Genomic DNA, 22,361 nt, shown 5'->3' on the forward strand with positions numbered 1-22,361 from the left:
GGTAGCGTGCAGAAACACAGACTTTGTTTAATTTCTCTTCTGGAGGCCTTTGAGGTGATTAGGCTACCGGTTCGAGATTTCAACTTAGTTCGTGGTCTGCTTAGCCGAAGTTCCCTCCTTTCGTCGCAGGTTATACCCTTCTTTGGATGGCACAGTGGGATCGGGATATTTCATTAATTCAAGTGTCTCTGTATTCTGGTCGCAGCTCAGGTATGGTCGGTCTTTGTCCGGGAGTTCTTCTTGGCCGGTGATGTTGTCGGTTGTCGTCATTTCTCAGTTTGTGACCTGGTCACGTACATGCGTGTTGTTGACCTATTCTCGGCTGTGGTTCGGGCAGTGATGTCCGCCAGCGCATTTCCCTGTCCTATAATGTACGTCACCTTTTTGTGTGCCTGGCATTTGATCACAGCTAGTCGTGTGGGGAGGAGGACTGCTTCGGTCAGAGCGGAGACTAGATCTCCATGTAGGATGGGTGTGCCATGGGAAGTCAGGAATCCCCTCTCCTTCCATAGGAGCCCAAAGTGGTGAACCACCCCGAAGGCATACTGGCTGTCGGTGTAAATGTTTGTGGTTGTCCCCGCTGCTAGAATGCATGCTCGTGTGAGAGCAATCAGTTCAGCCGCCTGTGCGGATCGCTGTGTGATGCGGGCTGTCTCAACAACTGTTCGGGCCGTGGTGACTGCATAGGCGGCTGAGGTGGTGCCGTCGGGGAGCTTGATGCATGAGCCATCTACCCACAGCTCTCCGTCAGGATCTGGGAAGGCAGTATCTCGGAGGTCAACCCTACTCTTGGTCTGTTCGTCGGTGAGGGTCACACAGTCATGTATAGGGGACGCATTGGGGTCAGTGTCAGGGAGAGGTAGCAGAGTAGCTGGATTCAGAGTGGTGCATCGTTTCAATGTGATGTGGGGTGCAAGCAGAGTCAGTTCATAACCAGTCAGTCGTGCGCTGGTCAGGTGTTGAGTCTTGGTCTGGTTCAGGAGGGTGTCAACCGCATGGGGTACTAACACAGTGAGGGGGTTCGAGAGCATGATCCCCTCACTTTGCCGGATAGAGACAGCAGCGGCGGCTACTGCTCGAAGGCAGGCGGGCAAAGCTCTGGCTACAGGGTCAAGAGTGGCAGAGAAGTAGGCACAAGGTCGTTGTTTAGGACCTATGGACTGGGTTAGGACAGACAACGCGCATCCCTCCCTTTCGTGGGTGTAGAGGGAGAAAGGTTTAGTGTAGTCTGGGGTTCCTAGGACTGGTGCTGAGCAAAGGGGATTTCGCAATTCTTTGAAGGAGGACTGGCATTCGGGTGTCCAGGGGAGGGGGAAGGGAGCGTCTTTAGCTAGCAGGGAAAGCAGAGGTTTTACAATAAGGCTGAAGTTTGGCAACCACTGTCGACAGAAGGAGGTGAGGCCGACCAGGGACCGCACTTGCTTCTGAGTTTTGGGGACAGGGGTTTCTAGGATGGTCTGAATTCGGTCAGGTGTAAGTTTCCTCCCGTCTTTGGATAGGAGGTGGCCTAGCTATGTCACTTGGGGTTGGCAGAATTGTAACTTCTTCCTGGAGACCTTGTGACCGTTCTCCGCAAGGAAGTGGAGGAGGTGAATGGTGGATGTGACTGCAAGTGGAGTGGTGTCGGCCGCCAAAAGAATGTCATCGACGTACTGTATTAACACCACTCCATCTGGTAGTTGGACTGCATCTAGTTGTCTCTTGAGGGCTTGGCTATAAATGCTGGGGCTCTCAGTGTAGCCTTGGGGTGCCCTACAGAATCTGTATGAACGGGCTTTTAAGGTGAAGCCGAACAGGTAGCGGCTGTCTGGGTGGATGGGGATGGAAAAGAATGCGTTCTTGAGATCAATAACGGTAAAGGTGGTGGCAGTGGACGGAATCAGGGTGAGGATGGTGGTGATGTCCGAGACCACGGGGTACTGAGGTATGACTACTTTGTTAACCTCTTGCAAGTCAACAATGAAGCGGTATGCTTTCTCATCTACCTCACCTTGCCTCTTTACAATGGGTAGGATAGGGCTGTTGCAAACATTACTGACTACTTCTTCTACCACGCCTGCATCGACTAGGGACTGGATGATTTCCACCAATGCCTTCTCGCCTTCGGGCGATATCCGATACTGTGGAAGTTTTGGGAGCACCGCGTCCGGTCGGACAGTTATGTGTACGGGGTCGATCACCATGCGTCCTACGTCCGAGTCGGTTTTTGCCCACAGGTGTGAGGGTAACGTGTCGAGTAGGGACAAGTCAGCATTGGTTATGGAGAACATACGTCGTGTGAGACAAGACCTGAACAGATCCGGGTTATCGTGCAGGATGACTCGCCCTCCGTCTGGGGAACATCTGATGGTAGCTCGGAAATGTTTTAGCAAATCAAGTCCCATAATAGCATCGGGGGTGTTGGAGGAGAGCAGGAATGTCGTGTCAGTGGTTTTATCTTCTAAGTCAAAGGAGATTGGTGCTGACAAGGGGTTAGTGGAGGGCGTTCCATCGAAGCCTATTGAGGTTACGTGTGAGCCAGACAAGGGTGCCCTAGGAATCAGTCGTTTAGATAACGCACTACGTGTCGCCCCAGTATCTACCAGAAATGGAGACTTTGTGCCCAAGACCTTAGCAGTGATGTAAGGACCTTGCTGGTCAACACGGAGTTCGACTGGATCCCTCCCTTGCCCCTGGCGGTCCTATGCAAAGTCATGGGTGTTTTCGTAGTCGGACTGCTGGCACTGGTTCTGTCGGGGGCGATCAAAGGTGTTTGGTCTGCCTGGATTGTTGTTGGTGGTGTTGTTCGTGTACCCTCGTCCCTGTCCTCTACTTCTGGGGTCATATGCTATGTCTCTGGTGTCTCTGTTTTTGTTCATTTCCAGAAGGACCGGGCACTGGGATTTCCAGTGTCCGAACCCTCTACAGAACGCGCATTGGTTCCCGTCTAAGTCTCTTCGTCCAGTGTAGGGTGCAGGTGTATGGTCTCTAGGGGGTAGCTTTCTAGGGGCGGTTGGTTGGTAATTTCCTTTAGGGGGCTCCCTTCCTATGGTCACCCCTTGCAACTGTGCTATCATTACCCTCTCCTTCAGTTCCTTTTTCTTTTTCTCGGACGCCCTATCGTTCTCATTCTTTTGATGTTCGTAGTATTGGGCCATCTGGAGGATAGCAGCGGGTTTGGAGGCTGCCCAACTACTCTCGCTGGTCTGTAGCTTCTGGGAGACTTCTTGTGACAGACCCTTCACATAATTCTGGACAAAGAGGTGATGTCCGGTTGCAGTGGTCATGTCCTGGCCACTATAATCGGAAAACACTGTCTCAAATCGAGAGAAGTATTCAGACACATCCTCCTGGGGTTTCTGGCGACAAGCCATCACTATCGACCAGTCTATCTTCCTTTCTGGGATTAGGGTCTTCAATTTCTGTACAATCTTGTCTGGGAGTTCCAATATGGCCTTTAGGGGTTTCTGTCCAGGTCCTCGCTGCTTGTCTATGGTATCGAGTTGTACCCAGGTATATCCGAACGGCTCAGCGTGGTCGACTTTCCGGATTTGCTTCCACACATCAGCCGGCAGACACAACCCGAAGAACAAATCGATATCCGCCAAGGTCATTATAGTAGAACCTAAGGCCGTACCTAGTTCTGTGTAAAAGGCAGTCGGGTTCTTTCTTAAGTCGGGTAGGGTTTTTCTAAAGGTCAAGATGTGTTGTCGGTCCCATGGCTGATAGACCCAGTTATATACAACCCTTCCCCTCGCATCTTGGTGGTTGATGTCGTCGTGTGTTCCCTGACCTCGTGGGGGGACCCAGTAAGGAGCGGCTTCCTTGATGGGCATCATGGTATCAGCCTTTCCTGCCTGGGGTTCAGTCGCTATGGGGGTCTCTGCTTTGGTTGTCTGTCTGTGTTCTCTTAGATGCCGGAAGACTTCGAGTGTACGAGTGAAGAGGTTCGTCACATCGCACTCTCCTTCCTCCCCAATGTCTACCTTCCTATACAAGGTCGCTAAGCCTTCGGGACCTCTATCTTGGTACCTATCCTCATAGGCATTCAGGGTGTGATAACAAAGTCGTACGACAAAGTGTCGTCTGCGGTTGTCGGCATACGAGTTATACATGTCTGTTACATATTCCTCACTTTCTTTTCGTTCTACTAGTGTCCTTACTACCTTATCGATTCCGGCTTGTTCATCCTTTGTTAGTCGATTCATTCTGGCGGAATCTTTCTTTCTCATCTCAGGGTCATCTAACGTTATTGCTAACGTTGTGTTCAGTACAAGAGGCTCGGCCGGCTCGGAGGCCGTGAGAACCGAGGCCCTGGTACTGCTTTCGCTTGTGTTCGGGGGTTGTGGGTGCTGCACTATAGGTTGGGAGGGAGCGTATGGAGGGGGCATGTAAGTGATCGGAGGACCTAATAGCAATTCATCGTTCGCCCGTTGCTTGGAGGGCAATTCAGGGTAGAGCGTAGAGGGGGTCCTAACAGGGCACTGGCCTGATGTTTCAGATTCTTGTTTTTGTTTAGCTTCCTTTCTCTCCCTTATTTCTTCCTCTAATTTTCTAGCGGCAAGGTGAGCTGCCTTTCGTAGTTCTTTTTCTGCCTTTACTTCTTCTCTCTTTTTCCGTTGCGTTGTTTCTTTGCGCCACATGCCGATACTGTCGAGCATAGTAGGCGTAGTTTTATTGCTACGTAGAGCTATTTCTAGCGTTTCTATTTTATGATCATCAAAGGATCCCATCAGTGGCCACTGACTCTCGGGGTCCCTTTTTGTATATTTATGCCATAGCTTGCTATAAGCTACGGCGACTAGTCCATATTTAGTGAACATGTCCTTATTAGGGGTGCCTTCCAGTGGAGCCGGATGGTTCACCTCTAATAAGCGGTCCGGGCGGAACCAACTACCAATCAGTGGGGAGAAGATAGGCATGACGGGTTACAACGGGGACAAAAGTCTGCATTACCTATCTTTTCACTGCTTGCAAAGACTAGATAGAATATCTCTATTCCACGTTATTTGCAAGTAGAGAATACCTCCAAAGAACCAATATCGAACAACCAGTGTTCGGACAATCAATCAATCAATGGTGAGAAAGAGATAGGCACGACGGGTTACAATGGGGACAAAAGTCTGCGTTACCTACCCTTCACTATTTGCAAAGACTAGACAGAATATTTCTTTTCTACGTTATTTGCAAACAGAGAATATCTCAAAAGAGCACTATTCTTCAAAACAATCAATGTTCGGACAATCAATCAGTGGGGAGGAAAATAGGCGCGACAGATTACAATGGGGGACAAAAGTCCGCGCTACCTACCCTTCACTATCTGCAAAGGAAGAGAGAGTATTTCTACTCTTCTCCGTTTGTAGGCAGTGAATACCTCAAAAAGAACAATCAATAAGCAATACTAGTATTTTCAATCAATTAGTCAATCATTTAGCAATTCGTCGTATTTCACGACCTTACCCGGACCGCGTGGACAGTTTTCTCGTCTTCCGCCTCCAGCGCCCGATCGTCCTCTACTCTCTGTTATTGCTGCGGCACTCCTGATGGTTCCCAGTCAGGACCGTAGATCACTCGAGAGAGGTCTGCTCGGAACCAGTGAAGTTTGGATGATCGGCTGCCAGACGAGGGTCTATCAGGCAGGAGCTCTTTCCGATCGTTGCAGTCGTTCACTCTGTCGTCGGGACCTCTCCCACTGGATCCACGTGTCGCTGATGGGCCCCACGCTTGGGACGCCAATTGTTAAATGGTAGAGGCAGTTGCAGTCGATAACCTTTCAAGTATTGCCCGGCGGTAATCGCCTCTTATACCATTCGAAAATTAACCAACAAAGAGGCAGGCGCCGGAGACTGGAAGGCAGGAAACAAAGTTTTATTCCGTCGGAGTAGAACACATCAGATCAGACAGCAAGGTATCGTCACGAGGTGCTCTAGCCACATCTCTGAGGCCTGGCCTCTTATACACATGTTTATGACTTTATTGCAGGTTTATCATACATGGCACATTCTTGAGATCGCTTTGATACATGAAAGAACATCCTCAGAATCCCCACTTCAAGCTCGTTCCCACACATATCTACAGTGGAAGTCCCCACCCCACCCACAGTAGGAGATGGCTATCACACAGCTGGACATTCCGCCAATTCCCGGGGGTGTGTGCGACTGGTCAGGTCTCAGGGGGTGGGGGGCCTTGATCTACTGTAATCCCTTTGATGTGGGGTGTTTCCCTTACAGTAGGGGCAATAAACTGCATCCGCAGGGCTAGGTGATGGCCTGGGATCGGTTCGGGCAATCGGGCGCAGAGGAAGGGGGTTATCAAAGAGGTGTATGACCATGTATGGGATGTCGGTCAGGCGTGGGATGTGGTTCCATGGCAGGGTCGCGCAGAAGGAGAGGGTTTATGGCCCATGTATGAGAGAGCAGGGGTGGCCGGCGCGCGGGGGGATGTTCGCAGCGCCAGAGGGACGCGCTGGCGATCGGCAATGAGCAGGGAGAGAGACCAGGGTGCCTAAAATGGCTGCTGTGCGTTTTTCAGTGTGTCACGCTGGGGAGAGACAAGATGGCGCAGATAATGTTCAGTTACGAGCTACATTTCCACAGTCTTTACTAAAACCTGGTGGCAAACTTCTCAGGAATACAAAAAGAGGGACAGAAGAGGCCGTTTCCATTCACAAAGGAATGGGAGGTCCAGTAGGAACTTCTCAAACTTCTCAGCACATTTAACCCACACTAATGCCAGTGTCAGATTTTTTGTGCAGTGCACACAGAGGACATCATAGAGATGCCCCATGGAAAACGACCAGCCCTGGTGTGGTTCCTGAATGGCTGCCCACCGTTTGCCACAACCAGACAGGTTTCTGGACCCTTGGGTAGACAGCCTCCGCTCTCTGGGTCCAGAGACAAAGCCCATCCTGGGAAGAGGTGTCATGCCACCTCCCCAGGATGGGTTGGGTCTACAAAAGGGTAAACTTCAAAGGCCTGCTACCTTGGTATGCAGTCCCTGCCTTTTGCTGCCCCCAGCAACTGGTTCTCACTGGTTCTGACCCCCACTTTGGGCAGGAGAATCGTCGGGAAAACCGAGCTAGGAGGAGAGGTGAGCCCACCTTTGCCAAACCCACCCCTCAGGTGGGGCAGGCGAGGTGAAGCACACATATCAGTCCCCTCCATCTTGGAGATGAGGGGACCTAACCAATTAGGGAGAGGGTCATGCCCCCCTCCCACTGGAGGGTGGCCTAATAGGAGGTGTACTCACCCCAAGGAAGAGATCCATTGGGCCCAGCCTACACACCCCTGTAATGCCCCTAAATTTAGTATTTAGGGGCAACAATGAACCTTGCCTTCTCAGATTTGAGGACGAAAGAAGGACCGAAGAGCCATGCTGACCCAGGAAGAAGAGGACGCCTACTGCTTTGGCCCCAGCACTACCGGCCTGTCCACCCCTTACCTGCCAACAGCAAGAAACTCGGTGAGTCCAGCAACTCCCAGAGCCCGGAGGACTTGTCTGCACTCAACTAACAGGCTCTGTCCCCTGTCAGCACCGGATGTGCTCAAGCCAAGACTCACCAACAGAATACGACTCCAGGTGGCTTCGCAATCCTGACCTGGGATCCGAGGACACCCGAATTCCCTCAAGCTCCAAGACGAATCCTGCAGCTTTAACCTGACTGGTCCCCCTGACCATGACCAGAGCTGGTAAGAAGAACCAGAGGCCCCACGGCCTTGGGTGGCCCAACCGACGGTGTCCAAGCATCCCCCGAGATCCAAAATTACTTCTACAGCCGGTAGTCTCCTCCAAGAAGTCTCCCTGCCTGAGCCTGCAGCTTCTTTTCTGAACCAAAGGTCTCCATTGACATCCACTGGGTCCTCAACATTGCCTTGGCACCCTGCACCCTGCCACACCTGTGCCGCTGGTGGTGCAACCCCTGTGCTGATTATTGGACCCTGCAGTGCTGATCTTAACTCCCACAGCCAAGTAGCCTGCTCGTGGGCAGTCCCTGACCGAAGGCCCCCTTAGGCCCATTGGCTAACACTGGGCCCCTACACTCTGCACCTGGCCTCCTCCGTGCTGCTGGTGGTGCAAATTGAGTGCCAACCTAGACCTTGGGGAACCTTGGTCTTAACCCCCCAAAACTCCCACTCGTGAGTCGAGTATTTTTCTCCCATAGGAACCAATGTTATGTGTTTTTGTTCCTAAAATGTTCTGTGATGAACTGATGTTTTGTATGGAGAAAAAGTAACTGCAAATCCTAAAAAGTCTTACTTACAGTGTATTAGGAGATTCCCGGCATGGTATCTAGGCATACCACACGAGTAGTCAATGTAGTGTAAATGTAATCCAAAAGTATTCCAAAAGTAATTACTGTGTAATTTAAACTGCTTTTTGAACCAATACCAACCTGTAACGATTGCAGATTCAACCACAACTGCTTTCCTAGTAAAGTCTTGCATTTGAGAGCATATTTTAATTACCTGTGCCAAGTCCTGCTTGGTTCTAAAAATAAAACCTAATTATACCTTTTTTATACTTACCCAAATGGTCTGGATTCTGTCTCTGAGTGTATGTAATCAGTCCTTGATTGGGTGAATACAATAAATGCTTAACACACCCTCTGGATAAGCCTAACTGCTCGCCCACACTACCACAAAGAGAGCTGTTAGTACTTGCCTAATTTAGCCTCTGCTATACCTCTGGGGGACTCCCTGGACTCTGTGCACACTATCCCTTAATTTGGTATAGTATAGACAGAGCCAGCTTCCTACAATTGAAATTAGAATGTTTATTGCTTTTTCTTACCATTCTTGAACAAGTTGTTGGGAGGATATGGGCAATAGTGATGTCAGTGTATTTGTGTGATCCTTTGGCTGCAGGATTGCTGAATGATAAGAGATATTCTGCTTATGCTGCATATTTCACCCAAAATATTGTTTCTAGCTGAATCGATGAAAATATTACTGCACATTTTTGCAGTTTTTTGCTGCATTATTGGATTACCTTGACGCATAATTTTGTCCTCCATGACACAATCCTAGTAGCCCTGAGAGTGTTAAAGCTCTGCAGAGTTTGTTGTTATGGTGATGAAATCTGTATTTCTGGGTTCCTTGTTATATGTGTATTTTTATACCACTGCATCTTGTGTACTACCCACATTAAAACCTATGAGAGCGAGATAGATAGACTGACAGACAGACAGACAGACAGACAGACAGACAGACAGACAGACAGACATAGATAGATAGATAGATAGATAGATAGATAGATAGATAGACACATAGACAGCACCTTGAACTCTTAAGTTTGAAGTGACCACATCAGTCTGCTGAAATCTACAATTCTACCCTTCATTGCTTTACTCCTACAACTAAGTATATTTATATTGTCCTTGCCATAAAATATCCAGGTTTTATGGCACTCTGCCCCATTTATGCACCCACTCCAACCTTTTTGGGAGTACAAAAGAGATGTATGTCCAATGAATTACCACTCCGTAGATCCTACATATCTTTCTAATGGTCGCCCTACCCCATTTCAAAATAAAGAACGCTAATTCAACCAGATTGGCGCATGTTTTTTGGCAGTAAGTTCAGTGGATAGAAATAGCTAGAAATCCTGAATTAGGTCCATTTGGGTTATCTCCTCAGAAGCCATATTTTGTGCCCCTACATTTAACTAAGGTGATCTTATGGATTGAGCCCAATGTAGCAACCAAAAGAGATGCAATATCTAGCAATGAAGCTATAAATGTAAAAAGAGGCATGCAAAAAACCACGTACTGAATAATTATTTCGACCATTCACACTGGATATTAATATGCTGGGCAATTATTTAATTAATTAAGAGTATGTAAAAGTGTGTATACTTTTCTCTCAACAGCTCGTAATCTCCGTTCAGCAAAGAACTTTCTGGAGAAAAGCATTCGGATTGAGAAAGAAAAGAGCAAGCCGTCCATTCACAAACTTCAGCTTCACAGACAGAAGATTGACGCGGATGGACATCTTCAGAAGTGCACATTTGGACCAGAGAAATCTACCTATAATGAGAAGGTGATCATGCTACTTGGAGCAACAGGGTCAGGAAAAACCACTTTAATTAATGGGATGGCCAACTACATCTTAGGAGTTAAGTGGGAGGATGATTTCCGATTTAAACTAATTGATGAAGAGACCAATAAATCACAAGCAGAGAGCCAGACCTCTTCAATAACTTCGTATCGCCTTTTTCACCAGGAGGGTTTCCAGGTGCCATACAGCCTCACTATCATAGACACTCCAGGATTCGGCGACACTAGGGGCATCGACAGAGACAGGTTCATCGTTGAACAGATTAGAGAATTCTTTTCTACACCCGGTGGTGTTGATCATCTAGACGCAGTATGCTTTGTAGTCCAGTCCTCATTGGCTCGTCTCACCCATTCACAGAAATATATATTTGATTCCATCCTGTCTATTTTTGGGAAGGATGTGGCTGACAACATACTCGTTCTGGTCACCTTCGCTGATGGTCAAAAACCTCCAGTGCTGGAAGCAATTAGAGTGGCAGAGATGCCTTGTCCGATGGTCAACGGTGCCCCTGTCCATTTCAAATTTAACAACTCTGCCCTGTTTGCTTCCAATGTATGCGCTGAATACACGAATGACGCCGAAGAGGATGACAACTTCGACAAGATGTTCTGGAAGATGGGAGTGAACAGCCTCAAGAAGTTTTTTACATCACTAAACAAGCTGGAAACGAAAAGCTTGCGATTAACCAAGGAAGTCCTTAAGGAGCGCAAGCATCTCGAGGTTGTCGTGGAAGGTCTTCAGCCCCAGATCAATACTGGTCTGACAAAGCAGGAGGAGATCAGGAAAACAATGGCGATCTTGGAGCAGAACAGGGATAAGATGAAAGCCAATAAGAACTTTGAGTATGAAGTGCCCAAAACCGTAGCAAAACAAGAAGCAGTAACCGAGTTCATAACTAATTGTCAGAAATGTCGCCACACCTGTCACTATCCATGTGGGATTCCTGATGATCGTGAGAAGTGTTACTGTGCGGCAATGGATGAAAATCAGAACTGCCGTATTTGTCCAGGGCGCTGTGTCTGGAGTGTTCATTTCAATCAGAAATACAAATGGGATTATGTAGTTGAGATTGAAAAAGGAACTTACCAAGAGTTAAAGGACAACTATGAGAAGGCACATGGCGAAGTGATGACGGCTGAAGGGATATTTCAGCAGCTAAATGAGCAGCTTGAAAGCGTTGAAGAGAAAGTAGCCGAGCTCATAGACGCGTTGTCTCAGTGTCTCCAGAGACTGGAAGAGATCGCTCTGAAGCCAAACCCGCTCTCAACGCCGGAGTACATTGACCTGCTGATCCTGTCGGAGAAAGAGGAAGCCAAGCCGGGCTACATGGAGCGCATCCAATCACTGATGGCCATGAGGGAGCGGGCTGAGCTGATTACCAAAGTCTCTGTGGGAATGAAAGTAATGCCACCAGGCAAGGCGCCTTCGAGCTCTGGGAAAAACACCAGGAGGGGGTTCTTCCAGAATGTTCTAAGTTGGATAAATTATAAATAAGGATCTCTGGGTTATGGTAATGACACATTTGTAAATTGAACGAATTCTCCCCAGCAGGGTTTATGACTGAAGAGTCGTGAACAGTGTATTTTCCGGCATAGATATGACCAGTCTGCCAGTGTTCCTACTGCTAACTTTAAAGCCCCAATCACTTTCATCCGAGGAAAGGCTTCTGCGGTGATGGTTAGTCCAGCTTCAGACAACACATGTCCAGGATGCAGAACACTTACCAGACTCTTGCCTCTTACGTCAGACATCTAAGACATCAACATGGGATATTGAGGCCCTGGCTTGATACAGTGAGGACATCTGGAGTGCAGGTGAATGTAGGGGACCCGGGATCTGGAAAGAAAGAGTGCAGGGTAGGAAAAGCCGAATGAAAACATCTTGTTGCAGACAGATATTTCTAATTTTACTATGACCGCAGAAGCGTGGGTGTGGCTGCAGGAATCTCTCAATGTATTGTCTTTATCAGTTTTGCTTCCTCTATCTTGAGTCATCTTTTCGCAGTCATTTAATTGTATCTGACATGAAATTGTATCTGACATGAAATTGTATCGTAATCTGACATGTAACTGTGATCTGTCTTCTTCATTACTTGGTCACACCTGTGGAATCATCAGTGATACTCATATATTTTGGCAAAATTTCCAATAGTGATTTTGTTGAATTTGGTTTTATGATATAGGCATGACTTAATTTCTGTAAGCAATAAAATGCCCTAATAAAAGGAAACCAGATGAAGAAGGGCACAGGACTGGCTATTAAACATCTGTAGCTCACTGGAAAGAATATGAGTGAAACAGGAGGAGCGTCGCATGTAAGTACAAGAGTGACATGAGAAAGTGATCAGATGTGGAAAGAAAGGGATTGTACAAAACATGAGAACAAAGGGAGGGTGGGAAGAGGCTGAGAGTAATTGAACAGCATAAGGGGAGGGAGAGGTAAGAAGGGAAGGGCAGGGGAAGGGAAGGGAAAGGAGGGGAAGGGGGAAGTGGTGGTGAGAGGGGCAGGAGGGGAAGGGAAGGGGGGAGGGTGTTGGGGTAATACATATCACTTCTATATGTAAACAAGCATTGACAAAGTCTGTAGGTCAGGTTTATAAGTCAACGTGCTTCTTTGTTGGGTGACTCGCATGAGAATGAGTTAGTGGTTGAGGGCATGGTTGCAGGAGAGATGAAAGGGTGAATGAATGTACGACTAAAGAGGCAGAGGAAGCATGCGGGCATAGGTTGTGGCGTGAGTTGAAAGCACAGGAGACAGACTGGAAGAAAGAGAGTGGATGGGTGAGTGACTGAGTGCATTGGTTTAACAGTGACGTCATGGTTGGATGGGTGGCTAGATGAATGTTTGAGTGCATGAATGGGTGAATGGGGCATGGGCTGTACTGTTGATACAGCTGATAAAATTGAGAGTTGTGATGAAGGCGCTATACTGCTCACCTGTGGAGGCCAAGCGAGGTCGCAGAGGTACTGTGTGTTTCTACACATGGGTCCTGTGGATGTGTTTTAAAGTTCTGGTTATGAGTCTGTGGTAAGTATTGTAAGGGGTGTATGTTGTGATGGTGAGCGATGTGAATGTGATGGGTAGTAATGGTAAGTGATAGTGAATGTGGAAGTGTGATGATGAGTCTGTGGTGAGTAGTGAAAGAGGGGATGTGCTGTGATGGGTGAGTGATATGAATGTGAGGGGTAGCGATAGTGAGTCTTGTGAGTGACATCAATTGTGACAATGCGATGGATTAAGATGATGAGGCTGTGTTGAGAAATGATGCCTGCAACAATGTGATTGGTACAGATGGCACAGCTGTTGTGAGGGATGTGAGATTGTGGTAAGGGGTCTGAGAGTATGGTGAGGGGTTTGAGGGTGTGGTGTGTAGTGACATATGAGGAAGACCCAGCAAGAGACAACTGTCTATTGTGTGAAGTTAAGTCTTCAAACAATACGATCACAGCAAGTTAGGGAAGAAATGGCTGCATTGGAGTTGATACTAGAGCCGTCGCTCGGGAGATGTCGATGGGGTGCGTAGAAGGTGTCACACTGTGTTGACGTTGATGAAGCAACTGGTGAATTCCCATGTGACGTGAAAACATTGTTTTATAAACCTGTTCTAAAGAAGCAGGCATTCGATCAGGCTGACTCAGATAATTACAGACCGCTTGCTAGCGGCCCCTCATTGGGCACACTCTTGTGTGATAGTAGGATAACAGTTACATTTCTCAGATAGATAAACATCTTCCTCAAGCAACGGATCCAACATGTCCTCATCCTACCCCCGTTCAGTTGGTGTGCCTCGGGCTCACCTATAGCACCTTTGCTCTACAATATTTATATAGGCGCCTTCCGGAACTGGTGAATTCATCCACATCTTTCTCATCTAACACAACTGCGCTGATGACATTCAGATCATTTTAAAATGAAAATAATCCTTACAGGTCAAAACTTCAGGAGCCACTGAGTGACTAAGGACTGTGGATCTCTGGGTGCTAGTGAATAAGCTCAGACTCAGTTCCCTTGAAAACCAACATTATCACCTGTGGATGTGGTAAAAAAAAACATTTGAATGTATGCAAGCCTATCTTTCATTACTTTCCACCCAGTGCATAAAATTCACGCTCACACTGCGGCGCCAAGTTTGGAGCAAACTCCCTAGGAATCAGACATTACATGCTCCACACCAGCACTCAACACTAATAGATGGTACCTCTTTTAACACCCTTCTCTCATCCAGGCACTTCAGAATCAGAACCACTAGCACCTGGTCTACAAGCACTTTAGAACCACAACAAGAGATAGGAAAGCACAATAGAAATCTGTCAATACAATGTAACAGTTGACATAAACATGTCCTCCTGGTGCAGCCTGGGCTTCCAAGTCCATGCACTACTATGTTGCTTTGGGAAAGAAGCAGTTATGTACAAATAAGAATCGGAAAATGCACACACATGCCTCAGATTTTTAAATTTCATACAAAGTGTAAGTATATGCCCTCCCAGTGCAGACTGGACATCCAAACACACATCACAGTTTGTACAAAATTAAAAAATATTAAGTGCCAAAACAGCCTCTACTATCAGTCATTTAAGAGCACATGCACTAGAACTTTCTTTACATTCCAGAGATCTCGTATGGGTCAGCATGTCAAATCACCAAATATTACTTAAATGGATTTTGAGCGGTGTAGTCCCTAGATGGACTTTGGTGCTACCAGCTAGACTTGTATCAGTTTAAGACATTTCAAAGGACATTTTCAAATTATAGCAATGCAGAATACATTTAGTCCTATAACAATGACTGACATTGAAGTCTCAACCTTAAATGCATTATTTAAGAAAATATTGTCATATTGGAATTAATCATGATAGTCATAATCAATAAATCGTAAAACAATGTTTAGCTAGAGAGCAGAACTCAGTAAAAGTTCAGATCAGCAAAGTCCAGGGTATAAATTGAGAAAGAAACCCCACATAGATTTGCCTTCTAAAGTAAAGTGAAAGGGCTCTCTCTGCACCAAGGAATCCCATATTCAGTTTTCTGAACATACATTCACTCTCCTCCATAGGCATGGTTCATGGATTCTGAACCAATGAAAATAAAGCAAAAGAGAAACGTTTGCAACTGAATATATTGGACAAAATTCTCACAAGTCTACAGATCAGTCACAGACCGCACCTGCGCATGGGACAAGTAGGTTTATTCTTGAATGTGTATGGCGTTGCAAATTTGGTCATCAGGTGGAAGAAGTACAGACTCTAGGTGGGCTCAGGTAGGCTTTATTCATCGTCCTCACTGCTCCACTCCTGTCACAGCCTACATGCCTCAAAGCATCTCCCAACATTCCCAGTCACACTTCAGAACCCTCAGTTGGAGCGTTCTACTCAACATAAAAGGGGAGAGGAGAAGGAAGGTACCAAGTGGGAAGATTCCAAATGACTACGCATATTTCCCCATAGGGAAACAAAAGGAAGGAGAAGAAACTCGGTGCACTGAAAAGGGAAAAGGAGGGGTAGAACAGGGAAAGGAGAAGAGAGATTCAGGAAGGTAACCACAGAGAATAGCTGGCAATTCCAAATGAAACAATTCAGGTATCCATGACATAGTCTTTAAAGACTGGCACTTTGGCGTCTTGGCGTGCTGTGACCTCTCTGCTGCAGAGACTAGACTCCCTTCCGCTTGAAGAACTCCCACTGGTGGGCAATTGATGAGGGTTGTGGCGAACCAGTCTGTCCATGCTCCAGCATTGTCTATTGTTCATTATGGCTACATTTAGTTTAATTTCAGCAATGTGCATAGGTTGAAAGAATTTGGACATAGACCCTTCCCGGCCAACAGGCTTCTTTACATACACCCAGACCACTACATTCCATAGTTGACACTTGGTGCCATGATTCCCATTGTATTGGCTCTCGTACTTGGCTTGGTAGACTGTCATTTTGTCTTTGACCAGGTTGGAATCCTGAGTAACTCTGTCCCCCAGCCCAACCAAGCTGGAAACATTTTAGTACAGTGTTTCCTCCCCTAAAGGGCTGTAAAGGGCGAGACTCCCATTACAGAGCTGGGCGTGATATGGTAAGCCCACAACATCTCCTGAAAGGCGTTTTCTACTTCCAAACGATTTGCGCAGGCTAACTGGATACATTCCTTAACCATGCGGTTGATAGTCTCACCAGCCCATTGGCCCTGGGGCACTATAAAGCAGTCTTAAAGTGGGAAACATTGAGATGTGCCAAAAAATCCACCATGGCAGAAGACGTAAATTGCACTCCGTTATCTGTTATGATAGTGGCCAGGATCCCTTCAGACTAACAAGAGTCTTTCAAAAATGTTATGATGTGCTCAGTGGTGATTTGGTGAACCATTCATGTAATAGTAACTGGGGGAGAAAAGTTGATAGAAATTGCCAAATCGATTGAACACACTGAAGTATGCCTGAAAAAAATCCGATCCACATCCTCCAATGAATGGGTTTCCGTAATAAAAGAGCTAAATACAGAAGATGAGATATATAAATTAAGGAATCCTAACGGTGCCAGACCCAAATTCGAAAGCTAGAACAGCAAACTCAAATGTTATCGTTGTGGGAGTCACCAAGTCAGGCCAAATCCGCCACTTGCAGGAAGTGCAACAGAAGGGGTCATTTTTCGAGAGTCTGCAGGGATTCCTACCACAAAGAGAAACTCAATGAAATCAGAGAAAAGGAGGCGGTCACTCAATCTGTCAAGAAAATAATTTTACAAGTGGGAGAGCTCACCACGATCCATGCTGTCAACTATCCAGTCTGTGACATCAGGCTAGATGGCAACCCCATCAAAGTGTTCGCTGACTCTTGCTCTCCCTACACCTTCATCAACTTAGCAAATTTTAGCAAGATGAGAATTGCCAAGGAGGAAAGTCTTCAAATCCCTGACATTGCCCCCAGTGGGTATAATCGTGACCCCATTTCCCTCAAGGGAATGTTCAAATCCCTCATCACCTTCAAGAATCGCATTACAGTAGGCGAAGTCTATGTGGTCCAACCTATTGGGGTGCCAACATAAATAAATAATTGGGGCTAAAATGAGATTCCAACAATCCAGAGCAAGTCCTATCGATCAGTCAATTTATTAAAGGGGACAGGATCTGTGAGGAATTCCCTGAAATATTCAATGACAGACAGGGCCTACTTAAAGCGTTTCACCACAAAATTAAACTGAAAAAAGACTCCAAACCGGTCGTGCACAAAACCAGACCCATTCCTCACCTTAGGAATGAGCCGTTGAAGAATGAACTGTGCAGGTTACAAAATCAAGGGATTATTGAACCAGTTGAGAGCGCTGACTGGTTGGCACCCATTGTGATTGCTAAGAAAGACCAGGGCAAAGGGATCAGGCTGTGTGTGGACCTGCGTGACCTCAACCGAAACATCTGGATTGACTTGACAGACATCCACTTTCTCGGATCCACGAAATGTTGAGCACCATGCGCGATGCAGTGTGCTTCTCGAAACTCGACCTGTCAAGCATGTACCACCAAGTTGAACTTCATCCCCAATCTAGGTGGTTGACGGCTTTCACCACTTCAATGGGATCTTTCATGTATTGCAGAATGCCGTTCGATCTTGCGTCTGCTGCTGAGGTGTTCCAAAAAATCATACAACGCATCCTGGAGGGAATTCCTAAACTTCTCTGCTTCCAGTATGATATTTTAATCTATGGGGCCACGGTGGAAGAACATGACATGTGTCTAAGCCAGGTCCTGGGTAAACTCAGAGATGTGGGACTCACATTACAAAGAGAGAAATGCCAAATTTGTGTGAGTATGGTGGAATACCGGAGTCAATCAATTTCAAAAGACGGATTTAAACCAAAAATGTGCTTGTTGTAGGCTGTTCAAGAGGTAGTCACGCCAAAATACAAAGAGGAGCTGGAGTCCTTCTTGGGACTAGCAGAGTTCATGACAAAATATGTCCGGAAATTTTCAGATCTTTCTCATTGTACATAAGAACCATGCACAATTCATTTGGCTGGAGAAACATCAAAAAAGCCATTCTGTCTGCCCCATAATTGTGTAACTTCCAGCATAGCAGGAAAACTATACTCAGCACTGATGCCAGCAGCAAGGGCCTGGGGGCTACCCTCTCACAGGTCATTGAGGGTAAAGAGAGAATCACGGTCTTTGCATCTCGTGCCCAAATGAAATCAGAAGCTAACTACTCAGTGGTAGAGAGAGAGAAGCCCTTGCATGCTTTTGGGCAGTCAAACACGTTAAACTTTACCTGTGGGGCACCCAATCCGATATCCTGACTGACCATAAACCCCTCATGCACATGTTCTCCACCAAAGGATCTTGAAACAGCACACCAAGAATAGCTGGGCCTAGAGATTTTTTGATACAAACTGGAATACATCACAGGTAACCTAAACATGGCAGCGGATTTCCTCTCCAGATCCCCCTTAGAGAATATGGAGGAATGTGAAACATGTGAATACCCTTTCTTGGCTATCAACCTCCCAGCCCTCACCGATGATGAGTGGAATGCAGCTATTTCAGAGGACTTGGTGCTTGCCAAAGTCAAAGCTTATGCTCTTCAGGGGTGGCCAAACAGCAGGAGTGAGGTTGAAGAAGTGGTGAAAGCGTTTTGGGAAGTGAGGCACGAAATAAGTATAAGTAATAACCTTATACTCAGGAATTACAAAATCGTACCCCCTTCAAGGTTAAGGGACCTATTTATCAATCTTTCCCATCAAGGTCCCTTGGGTGGCCACGTTCCCCTTGAACACTTCAGGGCAGATTTACAAGCCCTGTGACGCAGCGGCGGCGTAAAGCTAGTGCTATGCTACGACGGATTTACAACGTGACACATCTAGGGAGATGCTTCATGTTGTAAAGCCCTGCGCCACATAAAACCTGCGTCAGGTTTCATGTGGGGGTTCTGGTGCAGGGTGGGCGTTCCGGTGCATGAAAGCCTCGGAGAAGTGCCTGAGTGAAATCTGCAAGATTTCACTCAGGCACTTGTCTGACACCGCTGCGTCAAAACCTTGCGCCTGCTTAAAGCAGGCATAAGGCTTGATGCACCACGTTGTGTATGGGCAGGCCACGAGCATTGCTGGAGTTGAGTTGCGCTTGCAACATGACTCCAACAATGCGCCACCCTTCCGACGGGAGATGCATCACGCATCTGTTTATCCTTGCGCCATGATGCGCCGCATTGTAAATGTGGCGCATCTGTGGTGGCACAGGGGTAAACTTGCATGACGCATGTTATCTGGCGCATCTCTGCTGATTTGCAGGGATGCGCCAGTCGTCATAAATCTGCCCCCTAGTCGTGACCGGAGTATGTCATCGACCGCTTTTGAAAACAGCAGAGGGCAGTCCGTCGGAATACAAAGACTCTGCCTCAAGGTTCAATGGTTAGGCAGCCAGACGTAAAGGAAAAAAAACAGTACCTTATTTGAAGATTACAACAGCATGTTACCCATGGAGTAAAGAGAAGGGGAGGAGACGAAAGCCAGCTCGTCGCCAGTGTTACAAAATTGGTCATCAGGTGGAAGAAGTACAGACTCCAGGTGGGTTCAGTTAGGCTTTATTCATTGTCTCCACTGTGTAGAATAGAAAAAGTATATTTGCATGTTGTTTCATATAAGTTAGCATTCGAGGCACCATTTTATGTATAGCCGCCATTTTAAGTCATACTTGAAACTAATATCACGTGTATTCCGAGAAAGGACCCAAGTTGAGTTTTGTTTCCCAGATGTTAGGTTTTGCTTTGCTTTGCTTTGCTAGTGAATCGATCATCCTCATTAGTGCATTCTTTCCAGGTAGATAAAGGCCTTTTCCCACTTGTCTAGTGGCAGGCCCAGGGAGAATGACCTTGGCTAGTAGATAATGGGTGTCCGGCCTCAGAATCTAAACTTATCCTCTGCATTTCTTTGTTAGTTGCAGTCTTCTGGAAAATTCCACTGTGGGCGTGTTTTCACCTGGTACGGAATGTACATAATGTATCGTTATGCTTGTTGTCAGACCCTCTGCTACACTCCTAGCGACTGGGCAGACAGGGCTCCACTCTGAGTGTGCCTAAATAAATAATTATTGGTTTGTATTCCCTACTGTCTGATTGACTCTTCTTTTTGTGTGGAATGCTGAGAGGTGGTCTTTTGTGTGACCTCGATGACCTGAAACGGGTCACTTCCTTCAGTTGGCACCCAAACAGGGACTCCTTCAGGTAAGTGACCGATCCCCTTCCGCGGACGGGGGGGAGGTCGAGGCCATCGTTGGGACGAACTGACGGTTCAGGGATCCCTGTAAACAGGAGCATTGATTGCTCACAACTGCCCCTTCCGTCCTGCCAGGCGGTGCCTCTCCCAGTGGTCATCCCAACAGGAGTCCTAAACTGAAAAACCCTTGAATTAGGCCTTTTGGTCTGAAGAGTCGGCAGTGGAGAATGAATTTCAATCAATCAGGGTTTTTTTAAGTACGCCACTCACACATGAGGGTCTCAAGGTGCTGGGGAGGTGGCTGCAGCTCCGGATCAGTCGAAGAGCCAGGTCTTGAGGCTCGTCGGCAAGGTGTGCAGAGTGGGAGAGGGTCTGATATTGACTGGGAGCTCGTTCCAGGTCTTTGTTGCGACGTAGGAGAAGGCTCTTCCACCTGCTCTGGTTCTGTGGATATGTGGAGTCTCTGCCAGGGCAAGGTCGGCGGAGCGGAGTTTCCTTTTGGGTACGTGGAAGTAGACTCTTTCGCTGAGGTATTTGGGTCAGATGTTGTGGAGGGATTTGCCTGGCTGGTGGCTCAGTAGACTAATGCATCTACTGCAGGGGCCTATGTTCAACTTCATGGTAACAGGTTCAAATCCCGGCAGGTCCACTCAGCCTTTCATCCATCTGAGGTCGATAAAATGAGTACCATTGAGTTGGGTAACAAGAAACATCTATTATTCAGCGCCAAGATTCCTCTGGGTGAACGTGCGCTTTACAAATACATATGTTATGTTATGTAGGTGTGGGTGAGTAGCTTAAAGGTTATTCTCTTTTCGATGGGGAGCCAGTGGAGGTCTTGTAGGTGCTAGGTCATGTGCTCATGTTGTGGGGTTCCGAGGACGAGTCCTGCTGCGGTGTTCTGGATGGTTTGGAATCTATGTAGCAAGGTTTTGTTGATTCCGGCGTAGAGTGCGTTACCTTAGTCCAGTCTGCTGGGTATGAGTGTGTGGGTGACACTATTTTTGCATTCAGGGGGGATTCACTTGAAGGTCTTGCAGAGAATGCAGAGGGAGTTGAAGCAGGTGGAGGCGATGACGTTGATCCGGTGGGTCACGGAGTGGGAGGAGTCTAGAATGATGCAGAGGTTTCGGGCATGTTCTGATGGAGTGGGTGGGTTTCCGAGGGTAGAAGCCCACAAGGTGTTGTCCCAGGTGGTGGAGGACCTCTGTCTTTTCCAAGTTGAGCTTAAGACAGCTATTGTTCATCCAGGCTGCGACATCTTTCATTCCTTCCTGGATGCTGAGTCTGGTGTCTTCGGGGTTCTTCATGAGGGAGAGGATGAGCTGCGTGTCGTCGGTGTAGGATATTAGGCTGAGCCCATGCTGTATAACTGTTCTGCTTGGGTTTTTCCTCCTGATAGAACCTGCTCCACAGAGCCTTTTTAACCCAAACCAGAACGTTACCCCCTCCCTAGGGCCTTTTTACACCTAAATAACCACATATATGCGTACCACCTAAGGACAGGGAATTCCTATTATAATTATATATGGAGGCCTCACAGCCTCGCAATCTCAGACCCATTCGGCAGTGACACCCACAGTCTCGCGGCCCTTGTTAGACCCAGAACCTCCTACCCATTCGGCAGCGACACTCAAAGTCTCGCGGCCTTTGTTAGACCCAGAACCTCCTACCCATTCGGCAGCGACACTCAAAGTCTCGCGGCCTGTGTTAGACCCAGAACCTCCTACCCATTCGGCAGCGACACTCAAAGTCTCGCGGCCTGTGTTAGACCCAGAACCTCCTACCCATTCGGCAGCGACACTCAAAGTCTCGCGGCCTTTGTTAGACCCAGAACCTCCTACCCATTCGGCAGCGACACTCAAAGTCTCGCGGCCTTTGTTAGACCCAGAACCTCCTACCCATTCGGCAGCGACACTCAAAGTCTCGCGGCCTTTGTTAGACCCAGAATCTCCTACCCATTCGGCAGCGACACTCAAAGTCCTCGCGGTCCCAGACGGACCCAGATACTTCTACCCAGGCGGCAGCCTGCAAAGTTCTCGCGGTCCCAGACGGACCCAGATACTCCTACCCAGGCGGCAGCCTGCAAAGTTCTCGCGGTCCCAGACGGACCCAGATACTCCTACCTCGGCGGCAGCCT

At 47.5% G+C, this 22,361-nt stretch overlaps 1 protein-coding gene across 1 annotated transcript in view; it reads left to right on the forward strand.

The window, feature by feature from the left end:
* The window catches only part of LOC146863443 (uncharacterized), a 265,763-nt gene extending 253,483 nt beyond the window's left edge, over window positions 1-12,280 (forward strand). The window contains exon 7 of the mRNA XM_085642873.1: window positions 9,847-12,280. Coding sequence (XP_085498999.1) covers window positions 9,847-11,528 — 1,682 coding nt within the window. The 3' untranslated portion in view covers window positions 11,529-12,280. The remainder of the gene's footprint in view (window positions 1-9,846) is intronic.
* The last annotated feature ends 10,081 nt before the right edge of the window (window positions 12,281-22,361 follow it).

Source organism: Triturus cristatus, chromosome 2_2, assembly GCF_964204655.1.
Source record: "Triturus cristatus chromosome 2_2, aTriCri1.1, whole genome shotgun sequence".
In the NCBI taxonomy this organism is placed as follows: domain Eukaryota; kingdom Metazoa; phylum Chordata; class Amphibia; order Caudata; family Salamandridae; genus Triturus; species Triturus cristatus.